We start from the raw sequence: 16,557 nt of genomic DNA on the forward strand, positions 1-16,557 counted from the left end.
ATAATATATTATAAATCAAGGAATATAATCCAATACTTTTAGCCAACTTAAAATATTTCCCAAGAATTGAGCTGTAATATAAAATGGGCAGAAGCTAGTTATGTAGCTCATCCGACGCCTCAGTCATAAATATGCTGGTTGGTGCTTATTAAACAACATCAATTTCCTTTGGGGATATTACTGTATACTTTTCGTATGTTTGCATAAAACCTACTTTATAGATGAAGAAATAGATTGCCCGGCAAAGCAGGCCGGCTAACAGCATAAATCTGAAAAAAAAGGTTATTGCAAAGAGGATTGTTTTAAGAGTAATAAATCAATGTATTCTAAACGTAAGCCATTTGCAAATGTATCTACATTAGTCAAGCAGTTTTATCATCAAAACAAAATAATGTTTAAATCACAAAACAAACAAACGCTATGTTAATTTAATCAAAGTTTTAGTCGTTTCTAAGTTTATCGCGAATATTCCTTGTTTACAAGTGGTATTTGGGCCTTTACACAAATAAATATCTATTTGAAGAGTAAATAAAAGACCGAACGTTGTTATGGTGGAAATGACCTGATTTCCCTTACATTACCAAAATGTAGGAAACTGCTCGCAAGGGACTTCATGAGTTTATAGTGTCTTGGCATACAAAGTATCGTTGTCTTTCTATTTATTTAATCTAAAGAAAGCTTGCAAGCGTAGGAGTATTTATTTCTGTATTCACTTAAGGAAATTAAAATTTCAATAATGTGGCTTCGTATGAAATAATATTAAATCAAACGTTTATCGAAAGAGGGTTTAATAAGTATGTGTTTACAAACTGTAAAGTCAAGAACTGTGATTTTATCTTATCAGCTTTAAGCTTTAAGAGCTCTGTTTATGTGGTGTTAACACTTCGCGTTTTATAGCTTTGAGAGTGAGAAGTTTCCTTGATTTATTTGATCACAGAAACAGTGTTTATTGAACCGTTATTCTGTAATTTTGTGTGAATATTTACTGAGCACACCACACGATGACATATGGAGGAGACTATGTTAGAAAAAACCGTATTGTGAGTTTTCGCGACCCTTATTTACCTACAGAGGGATTTTCCGGGGCTTTACACGTATCGACATTTATTTCCAACATAAACTAACCCCATCACATCTCGCAATAATGTAGCAATGTATCACTGAAATATACGCCGTACATGGGAGAAAAGTTCAATATCATTTTATTTTTATTATTTTTAACAAAAATGCCGATATTTTTTAAAAGCGAACCTCATTTTAGAGTTGCCAAAATATTAAATTAAGCAACTTACTAGAAAACCGGTAGTAACAAGTAGTACACGCGTATCTTAAACAGAAACCGAAAGTACCAATAGCCGAAACGTCGACCGAAAAAGTACGAATTTGCCAGAAATAATCCTCTGTTAACAAACGGTGCTTCGTCGCAGGTCATTAGGCGCCATCACAATCCGAGTGTTGGTCCCTTTATTGATGGTAATTGTGTACATTTTTTAACGTCAACAGAAGCAGGGTTGGCAGCAAGGCTCCAGTTTCTTGGCGAAGATGTAAAGCATTTTTTTGATGGAATGGCTAATAAATTATTACTCTTCTGTTTGGTCTGTTAATTAAAAATAAATTTGTTATTCTCGTTTTAGAAGAGCAAAAAAATATACGTTATATGTAAATTAAGTCTTAGCTAAACTTGTTAAGTTAAGCTAAAAATGTTTCAACATTGGATTCTGTCGGAATGTGCTTGAAAACCGTAACCACGTTGAAACTATTGTTATGAACAAAGTTTTTAACGAAGTAACATATTACAGTCAAACATTCAGTTGGAAACGACTTATAACTCCTACATTAATAAGTACTAAGGCAGATTGTGAAGAGGCAAAGTTTTCATTATAACCGCGAATAAGTAATTTAAGGTACGCGACCCGGAAAGACTTGTCTTAAGCCCGCACTGACAAAACTTCAAATGGGGTTGTTTAATTAAAAGATTGTATAACCATTATTATAATGCCCTTACATTCGACCTTCTTGGAAATGACAAACCAAGTCTTATAAGCCACTTTTGTCTTTTAATTGGCAATGTTAAACCTCAGAATAATTAATCAACTGGCCCTTTTAAGTTTTTGTGAAGTGTTTAGGTATTTGTTGAGTACGAAAAGTCAAACTTCGAGAAGTGAGATAGCTCGAGTGCGGCCTCATTTTTAATCGAGACCTGCGGAAACTTGACATTCTTTTAATGTATACATTTTTTTATTTTTATGTAGTATTTCGCTTCGGAAGTGGTTTGGAAGAGTGCTTTCGATAATGGCGGTCGTGTCACCAAAGAGGGATTATTTTTTGGTAAAACGCGTCAAGATTTCTCCAAGTGTTTTGGGGATATTACCGCAGGCTGAATGTATCAGTCGTACGGCGCTTACACGACAATGTGATTAGTCACGACCGCGAGCACTGTAGCGTTAATGTCAGAGGGAGAAGAACTTTAGATCGCTCCCGTTGACATCGCGTAAAAGCAGGCATTCGACTAGTTTGCTTACTCGAGATTAAACACTAGACAAACTTTGTCAGTAAGCCGCACTTTACTTTGTATAATTACGCTGCGAGATTTATTCTTTCTTTGATTTTGTCGTAAAACTTACCATACTTTGTTATTTGATAATCTGAATATGCAAACTTTTCTTCTTTTGTCTTTTGGTTACCCTTTTTCTTTAAAACTTAAAACCAATTGACGACGGAACCACTTCACGGTTGAGTGAAAAATTAAATAGGTCACGTGCAAAGAGAAAACATAGAACAACAGAAATAATTGGAAATTATATAAGGTTTCTCCTACTACTCTCTGTTCTGGGAAATTGACTATGAGCAATAACTAGTGAAGCAAAGTATGTATTAATTAACGTTAATTTTGTAGTTTACGGTAGACTAAGTTCTACCGTAGCATGTTGCCCGACGAACATTATTTAAGTAAGGATATACATACCTACGTATGTATAAGTTTCCGCTTATTGTTAACTAAGAGGATATTAAATCTTACTAAGTTCAGAAGTCCGTTTGAAGTAGCCAGCTAACAATTTGTTTAGAGAGATCCTCCAGCATTGTATGCTATGAAGCCATAATGCTGGTGAGACAAACAATGCATCTAAGTAGTTGATTTAAGTTGTAGATAAATCGTTTTATCTGTGAACGCAAACATAACATTTTATAAGGAGAAGTACCTACATATTAAAGCAAACGTTTTTTTTTTAATTTCATAAAGTGCTGTTTGAAATATTTCTTAGCCAACTCTAGCCGGACCACTCTAACTCTTATCCGTGTGTAAGAGAATACGGACCACTTAAGCCGATGCGGACCATCGGAGAAAAGTGGCGCCAAATACAACGAGGGGTTGTGGCGTTCCTTTATTTACGATTATTCCGTTACTCAGCCGCTGCAGGCGCGGATATAAATTACCGAGAGCATTCAGATAACCCACACGCGGCCGGTAAATCCTGCACCTACATACTTTTCTTTCACCCAGAACCATACATTACAGGACGTCTGACATGCTTACAGTTAATTCACTCTTTTCTCTTCCACGCAATGTTGAATATTTTTTTCTTGTTACAGACAATGCACGTTGCTCAGGATAGTTTATGAAGTTTTTGAAGTTGACGCATCTTAATAGAGAAAACAAAGATGTCAAATTTTGAAGGTGATGGCGTAGCGTACTGTGTACCGAACGGACAGATGTTCCAGAGGGCGTATGTTAAGATCCACGGCTACATCGCGCTTATAATCTGTCTGCTGGGCTGTGCAGCCAACTCAGTGAACATTGCTGTACTCAGTCGAAAAGAGATGATTTCGTCAACGAATTCCATCCTCACGGGGCTCGCGGTCGCCGACCTGCTCGTCATGATCGACTACATTCCCTTCGCCTTACACATCTACACTAATATATGCGCACAACTCAATAAGGATACGTATGCGTGGGCCGTCTTCGTCTATTTCCACTCAATATTCAGTCAAACATTTCATACAATATCTATTTGGTTGACTATCACGCTCGCAGTTTGGAGGTTCATCGCAATAAAATTCCCACAAAAAAATAGAACGTTGTGTAACAAGAAAAACACGAATATAGCTATAGCAGTGGCGTATGCCGTGTGTCCAATATTGTGTTTACCGATATATTTCGCTATGAAAATTCAAGAAATTACTCCATCTTCGAGAAATGGTCATGAGAATGGAACGTTGAACGATACCGACGTCAGAAACACATCGACGAGCTCCGAACCTGTGTACGCCATCGTGATGACTGATAATAACGATCTGCTCACAGCTATATTTTGGATATACAGCGTGTTTATAAAACTTATACCATGTGTAGTGTTATCAATTTTAAGTGTATTACTAATATTGAAAATGAAATCGAGTGATAGAAGAAGACAGAAGCTATTAAAAAAGTCTGCGATCACTACAAACGAGGTACGTTATATTTTTATATATTGCAGCATCTGGTATCAGTGTTATGGACGCCCAGACCAGGCCACAATATATTGAACGTTGTAACCAGTCGCTATCATTTCCCACATCTGCAATGGAAATCGTTATGGAATCCTTTGTATGTGTCAGTGTATTTGCATTTATGATGAATGCTAGGTTTTGCCTACGGCTCCGCGTGTTGTAGCGGCAAAAACTAGACTATCCGACCGTTCTTGGAGTTTAGGAAATTAATACTAAACATCATAAAACAGGTTAGGTAGACCTAACCTTGAAGGACTAACAAATTAAGTAATATTCCCGCTTATATATGGATGTGTTGGAATTATGTGACCTTAATGTCTATATTTGTACATCTAAAAGTAAAGAAAATGTTTTGTCTTTACGTATCTTGTGTAGGCACTATATGTATGTGTAATTCTGACGAAAAGGAAAAAATGTTAGTTCTTTTCTTTTGTTTCTTGTGAACTCGCCCTTTATGCTTTCAGACACATTTCAGACAATGAAACGGATTATAAAGAACGAAAGAAATATATGCTATACGTTCTGTTATTTCTGTTAATAAGTTATATGTGTATAATATTCCATGTCTACATTCTTATCAGTACTTGAGTAGAATCGAATAAATTACGGTTTCGAAGTGAACATTTTACACAAATTCTAAAGCTTATAGTTAGTATTTTAACAAATTTTGCTTTTCTATTTAATCTTAAACTGAACAACACATAGTTGAGCTGACCATACACTTCATGACCTCAAAGTCACGAAACCTATATGGCTAGCTTCAGACGTAGTAAATGATTGCTGGACCTGCCAGATTGCTAGATTTCCCAAATTCACGAAGGATTTTCATATACGACTTCAATGCGATCCTCACTGACCATCGCAATGCAATTATTCAGTAACAGATGTACCCCTGTTCTGGGAAAGCTGACCCACTTAAACGGTTTCAAAATTTATTGATCAAGAATGAAATTGGTTTGGCAGAAGTCCTGAAATCAATCATAGTCTTTAGCATGAGCAGAACAGACGAAATTTATTTCGTTAAGAAAAATGGGGAATTTCTTATAGTACTTACGCACTTCGTACGAGTAGAGTAGAACTATGTCGATGTCAAGCTGGTTTTAAAAGTTGAAAATATCGTTGGGCGTTGAAGTATGAACTACAGAAAATGATTTAAGCTCCGTACATCGATTTTGAGGCTAGGTAGTAAGGTAAAATCTATCTCCTGATCAATATTGCGATCGTTGAAATTGACCAACTTGCTTTACTTCCGAACTCCTATTCAGTTACTACCTCCTATGTTGAGCCAATGTAACATTTACAGGGAGAGAAGGCTCGCCTCAACGATGATGGTGGGAAGAGAGGTGGCGGTGGCCGGACGGACCGCACGACGCGGATGCTGGTGGCCCTTCTGGGCCTATTCCTCGCCACAGAACTACCGCAGGCCCTTTTCGGTCTTCTCACAGCCATTGCTCCGCATCTCTTCCAAGTGTGTTATTATGCTTTTGGTAAGTAATATATAATAACTCTATTTTTTTTTAAGACCGTTCTAAGTATGTTTTGTCGTCAACAAAATCTAAAGGCTCATGAAGCTAAGAACTTTTAGTATAGGAATATCATATAGGACGTAGCGCTGAAGTAGTATTGAATAAGCTCTACATAGCTACACCTCTAATGATTCTCAGCCAGTTATATTTCACAAATGGTATATACTCATATAAACTGTCTACTATACTAATTTTGAATGAATACTAATTTTAATCAACAAATCCTAAAATGAATACGTCATTTCACTTCGTAACTAACTAATTCAATTTATTTATTTGAGTTTAACTTGTTAGACCAGATTAGATATCGGGTTTCGATATCGTTGCTTACGCGTAAAGTTTAATACAATGGAGTAAAGTTTAAACCCTGGCATTAATTGGCACTCATTAGCTTGAGTGTGTTATGAAAGTGAGCAAATTCTTAGGTATTTTTAGAAATTTAATAAATAAGGAGTCTGTAATAAGTACTATACCACGTATGACTTGCTTACGCTAGGAGGTATAGCGAAGTGGTATAGGCAGTATAGGGCACCAGGGTACGCTACCTGTCGCAAGTTCGATCCCCGCGTTGGACAAGCATTTGCTTTTTTTACTGTATGCCATTAATTTAGATATTTACGTTACCTACATAAACGCTACTACGCTGTTTCGATAAAATAGTCTCGGTAGAAATAATTGAAATGTACTCGTACATTGTAGTAGCCGTTTTATCATTACATCTACTAAGGAAGAAAAAGTAAATAGTTCTGTCACTCATAGTGAACGAAACTGTCGGTTACCAGCACGATACCCTAATTAATTCTATTTTTACTCTTTTATCTTTACTGTAAATCTAATAACCTATACATACATTTCTTGGTGGTTATTTAAAACCTTTTTATTTGGTTTGGTTACTATTTGAGTGTAATATATTTGAAATTCGTGTCTTGGATATGCTTCACAAAACGTCTCTGCGGCTATTTAAATAAATTGCTGTAGAAATACTTTAATTATTAGAATTAATAATTTAATAAAATTTCAAAGAGGTATAAATCAAGCTTTTCATAGGAAGACAATTAATGAGAATAAGTACTTGAAAATTTAATATAAATCTTTAGAAAAAATCCTGATTCATAAAAAAAGTAATTTTCTTTTTATCGTTGTCAGGATTCAGGTACCTAATCAGGGAAATCGTTTAAAAAATTAGGCGAAAGCCGACTGACCGCGATCCAGGATTAGCCGTGACGGCTGGTTAATCGCTGAATAATGCACGTTAATGTGGCAAGCGGTGGTAATATTGCCTGCTACCGGATTATTAGAATTTGAACAAAGCAGTATTTTTGTAACATGTTATTTTATAAATGTAATTTATTCTTTTAAGGTAGCATATTGTTTGAAACGATAATCCGTCTTTTATGTTTCACCAAATGTTTCAGTAATATTCACAAGTAAAGTGCCCATGAACGTATTACCAATTTATATTCAGATATTTTTTTTTCAGTCTCTGGAATCCCAACTTTAGACGCTACGTTGTAATGAAATTGTGTGGTCTAGCTCAAGTATAATTTGCTTGAATCCATTAAGACTCCAAATAGTGCGTAGAGGCAGAATAATTCAAGATAAGTCTTTATGTCAATGCGCACCGCTATAGACGGGAACAAATATTGTTACTTTACAAAAACCAGACCAATTCAATTCTGTTATATTTCAATTTAAACTTCGTTTCGAATAAAAATACATCGGATTACTTGATTAAAATCAATTTTATTCGTTTGTTTGTGTATAGCATACCTACCGTTCGTTACATAAGTTAAATTTGATGCAGCAAATTCGGAAGCTTCCAGTTTATTTTGTTAAATAAATTTTGGAAGATCAGCAAATGTTATTATTCATACAAATAACAATCCCGTTTCGTATTTATTGATTCACTGATTCGAGTAATCATTTAAATTGCTTTTAATTACAATTTCCCATAAAACTGGATTAAGGTATTTTAATTTCACACATTATAATTAAGCATGTGTCAAATTGACGTGACTACATCAAAGTGACTTAAAGATTTTAAAATAACGAGCTGGTGCTGATCACCTTCCTGCCAATAACTATAATTTAAATGTCATTGAGTCTGTTTCTAACTCAAAAGTAAGGTCTTCAACATGTTGCAGAAACGAGATGGCACTCTACGCTGTGTAATGCGCCATCTCGCTTAGACAACTGCAGCAGTCTTACTTTAAGATGCGATGGTAGAACCGCCGATCCGATAGGCATACACGTGAAAGTACCCCTTATCAACCATACAAGTACCTAAATTGAAACATACTCACCAGTACATAAAGGTAATAAATCATATTTAACATCTTGATTGTACTACATTAGCTCCCTGAAGCCAAATAAACGTTACGTTCAAACTAATTAGCAGACTGTATGCGCGGCCGTTAATAAATTGGCGTGGTGTTAAGCTGTGATTCCTACATAATTTATCATTATTACAGTGTACGGCATAACTTAGGAGCTTTCATCGAATTTAGGAAACATCCCTTTAACATTTTCTAATATTATTCACATAGACAGCATTTATGATAAAACTCGCCGTTAACCTTAACGCTATTAATCTACATTAGTACGTTTAATTCGTTGAGTCATGTGCGTGCTTAGACGTCCTTAGGTGGCATTTAGTATAACCTAACGAGAATAAATAATTTGCAACACATCTACAGAATATAACGCTTTATAAATTAATAACTTGCTTGGTAATGTCCCGTCAGCGTCACGTTAACGTTAGGTACTTCAAAGAATGTGTCTAAAACGTAACAGTCTGGCAAAGTTCATAAGTTTCCTTGCTTGTACTGTCGACAGCATGTAAGGGGTAACGTTGTTATATAAAATTCCACCTTACTAGCATTGAATTACTGTTAACTTCAAGGTTTTACCTGTTTGTGCAATCGACAGTACTCTGTAACAGCGATAAAAAAGTAGGTAGTATTTATTCTAGAGGAAACCATTCATTTTTCATTTGGCCGAGTTTTTGACTTGGCTATTAATTTTCGATTCGATATTTATTTTTTCGCTATTTGTTATGCGGGCGCCGGACGGTGGAATTGATCAATGTTTTATAAATTTGCTACGCTATTGACCATTTAACAATTGAACGAGCATTGTTGAGAGCCTTTTCGAGTTTGGTTAGAATATTTTACTCAACTATTTTCATGACGGTATCCGGGGTATGCCATTAGATACCAAATTTGCAGCCACTGTGCATGTTATATAGTTTACCAGAATTTCACATGAAGCCTAATTTTAATGGGCCACGAGAATAATAGGAAAAATAAATTTTACACGTTTGTATTTGAGTTGGGCATGGATCATTTTGACGTGCAACGTGTTCACAGAAAACAATAGTTATAAATAATACATTTGAACAGATAAAGCGGATGTTAAAACAGTTACAATAATAGAATAGATTATCACAAAACACGTGTATTTTTAGTAAAATCGGTTATTAGCACGGATTTAGCCTGTTCTGTACCCACATCAATAGCTGCCCTAGCTTCGTAATAATCTGTGGTCGTCATTCGTTATCCACGCTGTTCGCGGCCCGGTCACGTACGCTCAAAAATATAACATAGAGTGGGAACAACAATTTCTACAACACAGCGATTTTCCGATTGGCCTTTAAAACTACAGAACCATCAAGTACTGCGGAGCAAAATTATGATTTACGTAATATAGGTATGGAGCTGGTTATTCTTTACGAGAATCAGAATTCAGTAGTTGCATTCATTTGCTCGTTTGTTTTTTTTTTATTTAATTATAAGGCAGTGATCCGTTAGGTTATATTGTTATTCCTAGATTATTTAGCCCATAGCTTGCCATCTGTGCATTCCGTGAGTTGGTACAGTAACAACACAAAGCATGCAGTTTTTATTAGGTGCTGTCGTAACAATCTTTGCTCGGTTGATTGCTCACAAGAGTTTTGTGATCACGAATACGTCGGCAAATTCCGCTTTGAGAATAATAATTTATTGATCCTCAATATTTGTGCTTATGTAATCAAGAATAAAATGAAATTGGAAACGCACAATCGATAGAAATTTTTGTGTCTTCCATACATACTTTTGATTAACTGATGAAAAATGTTTTGAATCCAGAGAAATCAATTCATTTAAGCAGTATGGAAAATGATTCATTATGAAATGATGTAACGGTTTACTCACGCGTATTTATCGGGGTAGCCCGACTAGTTTCTGACCCAACCGGAGTCCTTAATCATGAGCAGACGCGGCGGGATCGCGAGTCGACTCACGAGTAAACCGCGCGTGAGTAAACCGTTACATCATTTAATAAGTATGGAAAATATTTATTATTGTTATTTGTAGATGGTTTCAGCATTCAAGCATTTATTATGCAACAGTCGGTTGCAGTAACTTATGGCTGGGAGCGCTAATTAGGGCGCAGTCAAGCCGTGTATCATTATTGACTTAATGATCAAACCATAATGCCTATTTGAATACGCGCCACTGTGATTTATAGGCAAACATAATGTGACTTGAATATTACAGCTGAATATTTGTAGTATGTCAAAGCCTTTATGAATAAGGTTGTGTTTATAAATATGTAAAAGCTTATATCTTACCCTATTCATTGAAGGATACAAGATCAAATATAAATAAAACCTTTCCGCCTTGTGCATTTGACAGTCTGTTTCGAAAGAATGTAATGATAATTGTCTGACAAAATCATAACATTTTCCGTCATGTATTTTTGGTTAACGTTTTTAGGTGGTTCTTCAATAAGGTTAAATGATATAAGAATCGTAACAATTAATTGGTACCTACTGTGTCAATGTGAAATATTTCATTGAAAAAAAAATATGTTTTTTTATGCTGCAAACCTTTTATAAGCTTTGCTATCAATACCACCAACTGAATTGGTTGACCAACTCATCAAGTTCATTCATAAAAAAGCAAACACTAACTTGTTTCATTTAGCCGCCGATTCCAAGTGGCTGACTTTTCTGTTTGGGCGGTAATCCGAAGATTTACACAGTGTAAAACTCCTGTCTAAATATGCATACCTACGTTCAACCAGAAGCAGTTTTTCATCGTGTAAATACTCATTCGCACTTTTCGCACAAAATCAAAAGGATTTTATTCATGCAAACCTTTTACTGGCCCTTATGAATACTCAAGACATTTCAAATACCATTCAAATGGGATATCAAGGGTGAAAATTGGGGTCAACCCTTTAGAAATGTTGAATTTTTCGAATTTTTTATTAGTTCATCGTTCTTTCGATGAAAGTTCTACTGAAAACAGATCCCAACGAAACTGGAAAAAGGATACACTGTGATGAGTTTCTATGCAAATTTCACGTTTGACTGTGAATAACTGAATTCATGAGCTTTCACTCTGCATGTTTGCGAAAAGTCTAAAACGCTTAAAAGGCATGTCAGGCCTTTGATATTTCGCCTCACATTTTTCATATTAAAGTGCTAAACAAGTCTGATACAATCTTTGAGATCGGTCGTTATTCATTATGTTGGTACCTACACTCTTCGCGTGACTCGCGATGCTTGACGCGATAGGCCTGCTACTAACAGGAATTAACAAAAATTGTGTAAGTAGCTATTTATTTTAGTGCTTTATGAAATTTTCTGATTAACGGCCAAATTACTGTTCAGGTTTAGGTTACATAATCGTTTACGTCCATTTAAAACTCATTTAGCAATCGCCCGCACGCATTCCCTGAACTTTGTTGAATTACTAAAGTGCTTATCAATTTCGGTAATCTTTTCAGTAATGAGGGTTGTCCCAACTCGTCTTACGAAAGCTATGATTAGTATATACGATAATTAGAAGCAGTCACGAGCCCTTTAATTAATTAATTTATAAATAGGTCATGTAAAGAGATCAATCAGTCACTGAAATTAAACAGCTTTTACTCCTTCATAGTCGTTCATACTATACATGATTTTCGTGTTCAAAGGTATATTTCAGAATTGTGGTATAAATTCACAGAATATTCTATTAAATTTTTTAGTAAATGAAATTCTAAGAAGTTCTTGAGATTTAGAATTCTGCCCGAATAGTAAACGGCTCAGTAAGCGTAGAGCGTAGGTACCTAATAACAATTCGAGGAAAATTGATGCGGTGTTGCTATACATATTTATGGAGTAAACGTCGCAGACATAACAAAAATAAAAATAGCTGTCCCGGCGAATAACCGTAAACTAATCACTGATTTTAAAGGCACGCTACTTCAGTCGTGTTTCGTAATATGATTGATAATGATCAAAAAGCAATGCTGTCAATTGAGCGATACGTATTTACTCGTAGATCAATGGAATAACGATATGGTTATTAGCAACCCGTAACGTAACAAAAAGGTTTATAAACATTTTTTAGAACTTTTTGATATATTCTCAGAACCATAATGTCTGCAAATCAAATGAAAGTTATTGTACCGAAATTTTATTCTCATCCATTATTTGAACATGAAACACTTGTACGAGAATTTGGATGGTTGGAAGTTATAAATTCAATTCAGTTGGCAAAATTTATTAATTTAAACAAAAAAAAAACTTAAAAAATTTGTACAGATTTCACAAGGATGAAGATGTCTTTATTTCGTATTAAAGTTTGAGTTTAGTCTAATATAGTTTTAAAATATTAATTGTAGGTAGGTATAGTTTATTGATAAATTACTTTAAAATAAACGGTGGTTAGACATAAAAGTTATTTGAGATTTTTTGATGAATAAACTGCAACGTTGTAAGTTGGCGCTGGATAATCCGAAACGAAAGTTCAGAAGAGATGTTGTGACAATAACTAGGTCACTTGAGGCATTGTGTAGGTCAAGCTATATTGGTACACGGTCCCGTGAGTGCGGTTCCAATACTAGTTTAAATTTTAGAATAGAACTAGAGACAACAATTTTGTTTATTCAAATCCAATCTAGCAAATATTAATTGAGTTCCACACGAAACCGCAACTAAAACGTTTGAAATGAATGTGAGCTTTGTCTGACAATGTGGATTTGAGTGACTGAAATGAGTCTTAGAATTAAGTGTGCTTGTAATTAATCAAAACATTAATATCTTATGATTCGCTCAGAGCTGTAAATGTGACATTAAACAAAACGTATCTGAATATAATTTACTTTTGAAATGAAACAGCCCGAGGACTGCGGTACATTTGTTAAGGATTAATTAAGTACACATTAAGATGAGCAAGTGAATGTCATGAAGCTTGTTTTCCAAAACATTTGTTTATAGCATTAGTACAAATGAATTATTACGCAGAGAAATATATGTGTGTTACTCGTAAGTGTTTATAAGATAGTTCATCTGATATTTCAAAGTTAGATGGACTTAAAGCAAAGTTTAGTCAGTTCTTTAATTACGTCAAAATATGTAATATGTAAATTCAGTCAGCAGAATCTGCGGCGATGTCTTGGTTACATATGTTTTACTTGAATATTTATCACAGCGTTTAACTTCTTGAGTACATTTACGATAACTCATTTGACTTCAGAGAAATCCTAAGTTATTAGTGTTATTGCTTAGGTCAATTACCTCGAATAAATCCAGAAATACCGTCTGCACGTCCATCTTACTTATACCACATTTAATAACTTATGCGAACTTCGTAAGTAAAAATGTTGTTACTTCGTCGTGAACTTATCTAATCACAAATATTTGAATAAGTCAACACACCACAAGCATCGGAAAGTCGTAACAAAACTTAGTCAATATACCCGGCTAAAATAAAGCGAACTTTTCTTTTAGCTATACATATAATGTATTCTTGACACGTTTCTAAGAAAAACTTTAATTCACTTTACTACTTCAAATGAATTCCATAATGGGTCTTGTTATAAGAGCTGAGTTCGTTCGATTGCTGGGTAGCCTTCAATTAGCAGGTATTATTAAAACTTATTGATTAAATGTCTACGAGCCGTAGGGTACTCTAATGGCAAATAAAAATAAGCTTGTATATTTATTGTTCTGATAATAACTTATCGCATTCACTATAATGCGTAAATATAGACATTCGGTTTGGATTGTTGCTTGTACAAATGTTAGTACCTAAATATCTTTAGAGATAGAGTATACAAACATTTGTGAAAACCTGTGACTAAACGTCTCATTGCGACTGAAGACGGTCGTTATGTCAGACGTCCACCCCTCTATAAATGATGTTATTGTCTATTGTGCTATATACCTCCTTGTTGTAGCTGTACTCAGTTCGAGCCGATGTCTAGCATTGTCTCTGGCGGATTGTGAGGGCGTGCCAACATAATGTCGATAACATCGCCATGACAAATTATTATTACCGAGAAATCGGGAACTGCGATCTCCGGCCCCTTTCATATGATTGTTTTATGAAAGCGTATTAATAATATTCAATTGAATGATAATGATTAGGTATAGTAAAATGGGAAATGATTGAAATTAATTCAGGATTAAAGCTTTAATTAATTTTTCTATTGTTTAAATAAAATTGATTTTGTTGTAGGCGAGGTGATGGATTTGATGGCACTGGTGGGGTCTGCTGTGAACTTCGTGCTGTACTGCAGCATGAGTCGTCAGTTCCGGTCCACCTTCACGAGGCTGGCGCAGAAGGCTCTGCCTATCGGCCGGGGGCGCGGGGAGCCCATCACTTCTCTGAAAGCGTAGCGATCCCGCAACGCGACCGAGTCGGTCGCGCACCTTTGAATTATTCACAAGGTATCAATTCACTGCTAAGACGATCACTCAAAACTTAATGTTTTCAGCTTTGAAACGCGACTCATTGAATCTTAAACTCGAAAGTCCTTTAATAACGATCGTTCAAATAACGCAATGAATAACATTAGACAAGTAACGGTTTATCGAGACTTTATTGAAAGTGAATAGAATTTAAATAAACATTACTGGTCGTTTTTTAATTTTGTAAGTAGAAGTTAAAGCGGTGCTTACTGTTCAATATGTATTAGTAATTAGGGACTAGGGATTAACGCTATGAACCAAATCGTTAATTAAAATGTTGTTATTAATGTGAATAATTAATTATAAGATTTAATGTAAAATTGTAGTATCTAGTGTAGTCTGACAAGTACTTAATTACTGTAATCTGTTTTATCAAGTGCATAAAATCTTGTTTCATTTATAAAATCGACTCTTAAAAATCGAAGGATACTTTTACTAGAAAGTTAGCAGATATGACGCTTGACACTTACAGTTTTCTATTTTTAAAATATATTTTAGTTTGGTCTAGAGTGTCTAGACTCGAGACGACACTTGTTGAAAACGAATACTTTACGACTGAACGGTTAAATATTAACAATGTATAAAGCTTTGGAACAATCAGTAATGTGTATTTTATGGATGTATCAATTATTAGCTGTTAGGAATCTTGGTGTCTTAATATTACATGTAAAAATGTGTATTTGTACATATAAGTGTATATTTGCTAACTTCACTTCTAAGAAACTTTTTAACAGTGTGGCTTTATTCACAGTCAAGTTTAAAATAAAGAATTGAAAGAGGGTTATTTAATGATCTTTAAAATTGAATTTAATCCAATACTGAAAGTGGTATACATGTACGTTCTTTGTAATCATCATCAATCAATCATATTTCGCAATATGAAATAACAGATTTCTTGAATATTAATCAACTTTTCCGAAATTTATCACACGTAGAGATCCTCTTTTCCTTCTTGGTCTTTCTTCTGATTATATATTTTTCACACACTAAAAAAATTAGTAGATTAGGCATTATTTTCATAAATTCGTATTTTTTTTTCAGTTAAACCACTACTTATCGTTTAATATGGTATATTTAAATTTGGAAGAAGTTTTACTTTATGCTATAACTGTAAAAGTCTTTGTATTAATTATCATCTTTTCTTCTTCTTTGAAATAATCAAGTTGACAGACTTAGACTTATCTTACAGCGACTTGTTTCGAATCGAACTTGTTCACTACAAAGGCTGGAAATCGGAAACTATTTTAATTAGTTCTTCATTATTAGTTAACTTTGATCCTTAATACAAGGGTAGAGATAAAATGTTTTGTTTATAACTATCGATTTTTCTTAGCGCTCTTGCTGAAAATATACTTTTCGTAGGTATTTTGGGCAATTAACTCTATTTAGAATGTTTCGAGATTCTTTTAGATTTACGTACCTACTAGCATACATCGCATTAGGTAATATAATTGATTGAAATCACTACGGAGATCTTACCAGAACAATTTAAATAAATATTATTTAAGTTATGAAAAGAAACTGATAGAGCAATGGTCGCCGTAGACAAGCGTCTCTTATTCACATCGAAAATGGTACATGATTTGAGCAGTACTACCTTGATTCCTAGATACCATTTCATAAAGTAGCATTTAAGGAAGTACAATATTCCGTAATACCACTTTATACCCCGAAATATCTTCAAGTTTAATAGTATTTACTCTTTCATTAGGATTTGAAGCTCAGACAGCTTTACTGAAATTGTTTAAGTACACAATAGGCATTTGGTTACTTAAGATAAAGACTAATATTTATTCAGATAAAGAGTTTAATGGC

At 34.5% G+C, this 16,557-nt stretch overlaps 1 protein-coding gene across 1 annotated transcript in view; it reads left to right on the top strand.

Moving 5' to 3' along the window:
- The window catches only part of LOC113506195 (sex peptide receptor-like), a 34,223-nt gene extending 18,697 nt beyond the window's left edge, over window positions 1-15,526 (top strand). The window contains exons 2-4 of the mRNA XM_026889043.1: window positions 3,592-4,449; window positions 5,792-5,975; window positions 14,510-15,526. Of these exons, the coding sequence (XP_026744844.1) occupies window positions 3,661-4,449; window positions 5,792-5,975; window positions 14,510-14,670 (1,134 nt within the window). The 5' untranslated portion in view covers window positions 3,592-3,660 and the 3' untranslated portion in view covers window positions 14,671-15,526. The remainder of the gene's footprint in view (window positions 1-3,591; window positions 4,450-5,791; window positions 5,976-14,509) is intronic.
- Window positions 15,527-16,557: the final 1,031 nt, after the last annotated feature.

The sequence above is a fragment of the Trichoplusia ni genome, chromosome 2 (assembly GCF_003590095.1).
Source record: "Trichoplusia ni isolate ovarian cell line Hi5 chromosome 2, tn1, whole genome shotgun sequence".
NCBI lineage: Eukaryota > Metazoa > Arthropoda > Insecta > Lepidoptera > Noctuidae > Trichoplusia > Trichoplusia ni.